Raw genomic sequence first — 5,831 nt, forward strand, 5'->3', positions numbered from 1 at the left:
ACGGAGGTTGCAGTGAGCTGAGATTGCGCCACTGCACTCCAGCCTGGGCAACAGAGCGAGACTCCACCTCAAAAAAAAAAAAAAGATTCCTAGCCTCAAGTGATCCTCCCACCTCAGCCTCCCGAAGCACCAGGTATAAGCTATCATGCCTGGCCACATTCAATACTTCGATGATATTAAGTTTTTTATGTTTTGTATATGAGTGAGAACATTTGAATACTTTTGGATAGATACCATGTGAAAACTATTGAGGCTACATGGGAAGTGTGTGTGAGTGGATTTTGTTTTGTTTTCTTTGGCATCTCTTGAAATTGTCCATTTCTGTTGTGGTTGGGCTCTACTCTCATGTACTATTTGATTGATACAGGTTGCTGCTCCTGCTCCATGGGAAATGGTGAATTACACTGCCCGTCAATAGAGCCAATAGCAAACACAAGCACCAGTGAGCCTGTGATTCCTTCGTTTGAGAAAAGTAAGTGCCTCTGGACTGAGGATGGGATTAAGGGACAGAAGATTCCTTATTCTTATCCCCCAAAAGAACTCTACATAGGATATCTACAGAAGCTACAAACATCAAGAATATAGATTCTCAATTAAGAGCAAAGAAGTGCTAATAGGGAATAATTATGCATAGACAGAATATTCACTTTAAAAAATAAAGTTCTCACAAAGTAATAACAGGTAGTATCATACACATTCCCCAATAAATTTAACCCAAGTGACAAATCCAGGAAGTTTGCCCTAAAGGGCAATTTGGTGAGAGGTGGGGAGAGGGAAGCTTTTTTCTTGTTTTAGAAACCGAGACTTTTCCCCCATTCTCATCCCCCAGGACCAGGACTAATTAATTTGTTCTTAATTATGTTTTGAATCTGTATGCTTTAAATATGGCCATTCTTATAAAATAAGGAACAAATACCTTTAAAAGTAATAACCTCTTGGCCAGGCACAGTGGCTCACGCCTGTAATCTCAGCACTTTGGGAGGCCGAGGTGGGTGGATCACAAGGTCAGGAGTTCGAGACTAGCCTGGCCAACATGGTGAAACCCCGTCTCTACTAAAAATACAAAAATTAGTTGGGTAGAGTGCTGGGCGCCTGTAATCCCAGCTACTTGGGAGGCTGAGGCAGAAGAATTGCTTGACCTCAGGAGGCAGAGGTTGCAGTGAGCCAAGATCATGCCACTGCACTCTAGTCTGGGTGACAGAGCAAGACTGTCTCGGGAAAAAAAAAGTAATAACCTTTTGACTAAGAGATTGAATTACATTTGTGGCCTAAGTTTCAAATTATTCAAAACAACCAAACATACTTCATACTTGCGTGGAATTGCAGTGCATTTTTCATTGATTATACTTATTTATAATCAAACTAAAAAGGGAAACCCCCCAAAATGCTCTTTTTGATAAAGCATATGTCTATTATTGCTAAAGGCATTATGTTTTTATGTAAGAAATGTAAGGATTATAGAAAACAATGTATGCAAATCACTTATCACAGTATGTGGTATACATAGTAAATGCTCATTAAAATATGTAGTAGCAGTAGTAATTATTGTTATTCAGATGGGATTTATATTTGGCTGCTATCTGCTGGCAAGGAATGAATCTTAAATAATAATAGAATTCACGTTTCCATAAAAAGTAGTGAAAACATATCAGATATCAAGCATTCACTGACGTTTTTTTTTCTTTTACAAGAATCCCTTTCTGGCAGTTAAACCATCTTTATTTTATCTGTCTGCCTTTTTTCTAAAATTGTTTCTTCACATCAGAAAACCCAAGGTTGTCCTCCTTATTGTTTGCACCCTACACAATATACCTAATAATAAAATCCATTAACAAATTCAACATGTAATCTGATTTGGCAAATTTCATTTTCCCTCCCCAAATCTCCTTAGGTTTTGCTTATCTGTCATTTTCTTCATTAATAATGTTGATTCTTGGCTGAGCATTGGTAGCTCACTCCTGTAATCCCAGCACTTTGGGAGGCCAAGGCAGGAGGATCGTGCTTGAGCCCAGGAGTTCAAGACAAGCCTGGGCAACACAGCCAGAGCCTGTCTCTACGAAGAATCAAAAAACTTAGCTGAATGCAGTGGCTCATGCCTGTAATCCCAGCTACCCAGGAGGCTGAGGTGGGAGGATCACTTGAGCCCAGGAGGTTGAGGCTGTAATAGGCCATGATCATGTCTGAGCAAGAGCAAGACCCTGTCTCAGAAACCAACAAACAAAAAGTTGATTCTTCAAAATTCTCTTAAATTATAGGGGCTTGGATTTTCTGATCATATTTTATAAAAATCATATAGAATGAGAGGCGTTGTATAGGGATTTCATCTAATCATACAACTTAGTATCATCCCTAAGCCTAAAATAAAGCCTGAAGGAAATTAAACCATGGGCAAATTAGAATTTTTAGAGTTGACAATATAATTTATTCTCTACCCCTTGGCATAGTACAAAGGCAAAAATAAGTATCACATTTAGATTGTTGAATGGCAACAATGTATGAAAAAGCAAATGAAAGATAGCAAGATTTATTTTTATCTATTTTTGTAATATCTGTACACAATTTTTTTTTTTTTTGAGATGGAGTGTTGCTCTGTTGCCCAGGCTGGAGTGCAGTGGCGCCATCTTGGCTCACTGCAACCTCTGCCTCCAGGGTTCAAGCAATTCTCCTGTCTCAGCCTCCCAAGTAGCTGGGTTTACAGGCTCCTGCCACCACGCCCGCCTAATTTGTGTGTGTGTGTGTGTGTGTGTTTTTAGTAGAGACAGGGTTTCACCGTGTTGGCCAGGCTGGTCACAAATTCCTGACCTCAAGTGATCTGCCCACCTCAGCCTCCCGAAGTGCTGGGATTACAGGTGTCAGCTACCACGCCCGGCTTGTACACAATATTTTAAAACCAGATTTATTATATATAGGTATACTTCCAGGATTTTTCCACACATATATACAAATAATTTTTATTCAAATAGGATCATACTACAGAGACAGTTTGGCAACCTACTTTCTTTTTACTTAGCAACATTATGAACCTTCCCCCATGCCATCAGCAATTGTGCTAGACCATGTTTAACGTGTATACATGGCCTTTTCTAAAATGTGGTTTTAGGAAATACAAATTTTTTCTTTTAGCTTGAGGGCAAGAGCTATAGAATTGTGGTCTTTAATCACTGACTTGTATAAGACTGTATGTTGGACTAGACGTCTATTTTGTAAAAAATGTTTTTCTTTGTTTAAAGCAGAACTAAGCGAAAAACAAAGGCTTCCTGTGAAAAGTCCCTCACCTCTATTTTTGGCCAGAAAACAGTCATGCGTGTGACTTGTGTTTGGTTCCATATGTGAACAAAACATGGCGTATTTTATGGTTCCTCAAAGGTGTTTCCTAAGTCAAAGTTTTTTTCAACTTTTATTTTAGATTCAGTGGGTACATGTGCAGTTTTGCTACCTGGGTATATTGTATGATGCTGAGGTTTGGGGTACAAACAAATGATCCCATCACCCAGATACTAAGCATAGTACCCAGTAGTTTTTCAGCCCTTGCCCCCTCTCTCCCTTCCACCTCTTGTAGTCCCCAGTTTCCATCATTACCATCTTTATGTCCATGAGTATCTGAAGTTTAGTTCCCACTTATAAGTGAGCACATGCAGTACTTGGTTTTCTGTTTCTGTGGTAATTCACTCAGGATTATGGCCTCTAGATGCATTCATGTTGCTGCAAAGGACATTATTTCATTCTTTTTTTTTTTTTTTTTTCTGAGACAGAGTCTGGCTCTGCCACCCAGGCTGGAGTGAGCAGCTCACTGCAACCATTGCCTTCTAGGCTCAAGCCATCATCCCACCTCAGCCTACCAAGTAGCCAGGACTGCGGGCATGTGCAACCACGCATAGCTAATTTTTGTTTTGTTTTGTTTTTGAAACGGAGTCTGGCTCCGTGACCCAGGCTGGAGTGCAGTGGCATGATCTCGGCTCACTGCAACCTCCGCCTCCCAGGTTCAAGCAATTCTCCTGTCTCAGACTCCCGAATAGCTGGAACTACAGGCAGCTGCCACCATGCCCAGCTAATTTTTATATTTTTAGAAGAGATGGGATTTCACCATATTGGTCAGGCTGGTGTCAAACTCCTGACCTCAGGTGATCTGCCCACCTCGGCCTCCCAAAGTGCTGGGATTACAGGCATGAGCCACCGCATCTAGATTTGTTTGGTTTTTTAGAGACAGGGTTTTGCATGTTGCCCAGGCTGGTCTTGAACTCCTGAGCTCAAGCGATCTGCCCACCTTGTCCTCTCAAAGTGCTGAGACTACAGGCATGAGCCACTGTGCCTGGCCTATTTCATTCCTTTTATGGCTGCATAGTATTCCATGGTATATATGTAGCACATTTTCTTTATCCAGTCCACCATTGATGGGCACCTAGTTTGATTTCATGTCTTTGCTATTGTGAGTAGTGCTGTGATGAACATGCAAGTGTAATGGGATTGCTGGGTCACATGGTAGCCCTATTCTAAGTTCTTTGAGAAATCTCCAGACTGCTTTCCACAGTGACTGAACTAATTTATATTCCCACCAATGGTATATAAGCATTCCCTTTTCTCTGCAGCCTCACCAGCATCTGTTGTTTATTGATTTTTTAATAATAGCCCTTCTGACTGGTGTGAGATAGTGTCTCATTGTGGTTTTGATTTCTCTGATGATTATTGATGTGGCGCATTCTTTCATGTTTGTTGGCTGCTTTTATGTCTTTGAGAAGTGTCTGTTCATGTCTTTTGCCCATTTTTTAATGGAGTTATTTGTATTTAGTTTGTTTGATTGTTTAAGTTCCTTATAGATTCTGGATGCTAGGCCTTTTTAGATGCATAGTGTGCGAATATTTTCTCCCATTCTGTAGGTCGTCTGTTTACTCTGTTCATAGTTTCCTCTGCTGTGCAGAAGCTCTTTAGTTTAATTAGGTCCCACTTGCCAATTTTTGGTTTTGTTTTTGTTTTTACCTTAAAACTTCCTAGTGTAGTGTTTTTGTTACAATTGCTTTTGAGGACTGAGTCATAAATTCTTCCTGAAGGCCAATGTCCAGAATGGTGTTTCCTAGGTTTTCTTCTAGGATTCTTACAGTTTGAGGCATTACTTTTCTCTCTCTCTCTTTTTTTTAAGACACAGTCTTACTTTGTTGCCCAGGCTGGAGTGTTGTGGCACGATGTTGGCTCACTGTAACCTCTGCCTCCCAGGTTCAAGTGATTCCCTTGCTTCAGCCTCCCAAGTAGCTGGGATTACAGGCGCCCGCCACCATGCCTGGCTAATTTTTATAGTTTTAGTAGAGATGGGGTTTCACTATGTTGGTCAGGCTGGTCTTGAACTCCTGACTTCAAATGATCTGCCCACCTCAGCCTCCCAAATTGCTGAAATTATAGGCATGCGCCACCATGCCCAGCCAAGACATTACATTTAAATCTTTAGTCCATCTTGAGTTAATTTTTGTATATGGTGAAAGGCAGGGGTTAAGGCTAATTGTAAACTCTTTAACGAGAGGTAAGAGATAATAGTAATTTGTTTTATAGTTAGCCAAAATAGGGTATTCGTGACTAACATATAGATTTATCAGTGATAAAACTTCAGTTATTAATTTGGCCTTTAAAATCATATGTGTATAATTTCAATATATACAATATAAAAATAAAAATATAATATATATTATGTACTTTTTCAACCCTTGTCCCCCTTCCTTCCTCCTCACCTCTAGTAGTCCTCAGTTTCTATTGTTGCCATCTTTATGTCCATGAGTATCTGAAGTTTAGTTCCCACTTATAAGTGAGCACATGCAGTACTTGGTTTTCTGTTCCTGTGTTAATTC

General features: G+C 40.1%; 1 protein-coding gene across 2 annotated transcripts in view; it reads left to right on the forward strand.

The window, feature by feature from the left end:
- Positions 1 to 5,831, forward strand: part of GPR155 (G protein-coupled receptor 155) — a 48,361-nt gene that overhangs the window by 27,404 nt on the left and 15,126 nt on the right. For both annotated transcript variants that reach the window (XM_011991883.1, XM_011991885.1), the window contains exon 11: positions 368 to 472. In XM_011991883.1, the coding sequence (XP_011847273.1) occupies positions 368 to 472 (105 nt within the window). The remainder of the gene's footprint in view (positions 1 to 367; positions 473 to 5,831) is intronic.

Source organism: Mandrillus leucophaeus, unplaced genomic scaffold (genome assembly GCF_000951045.1).
Source record: "Mandrillus leucophaeus isolate KB7577 unplaced genomic scaffold, Mleu.le_1.0 Scaffold40, whole genome shotgun sequence".
Classification (NCBI taxonomy): domain Eukaryota; kingdom Metazoa; phylum Chordata; class Mammalia; order Primates; family Cercopithecidae; genus Mandrillus; species Mandrillus leucophaeus.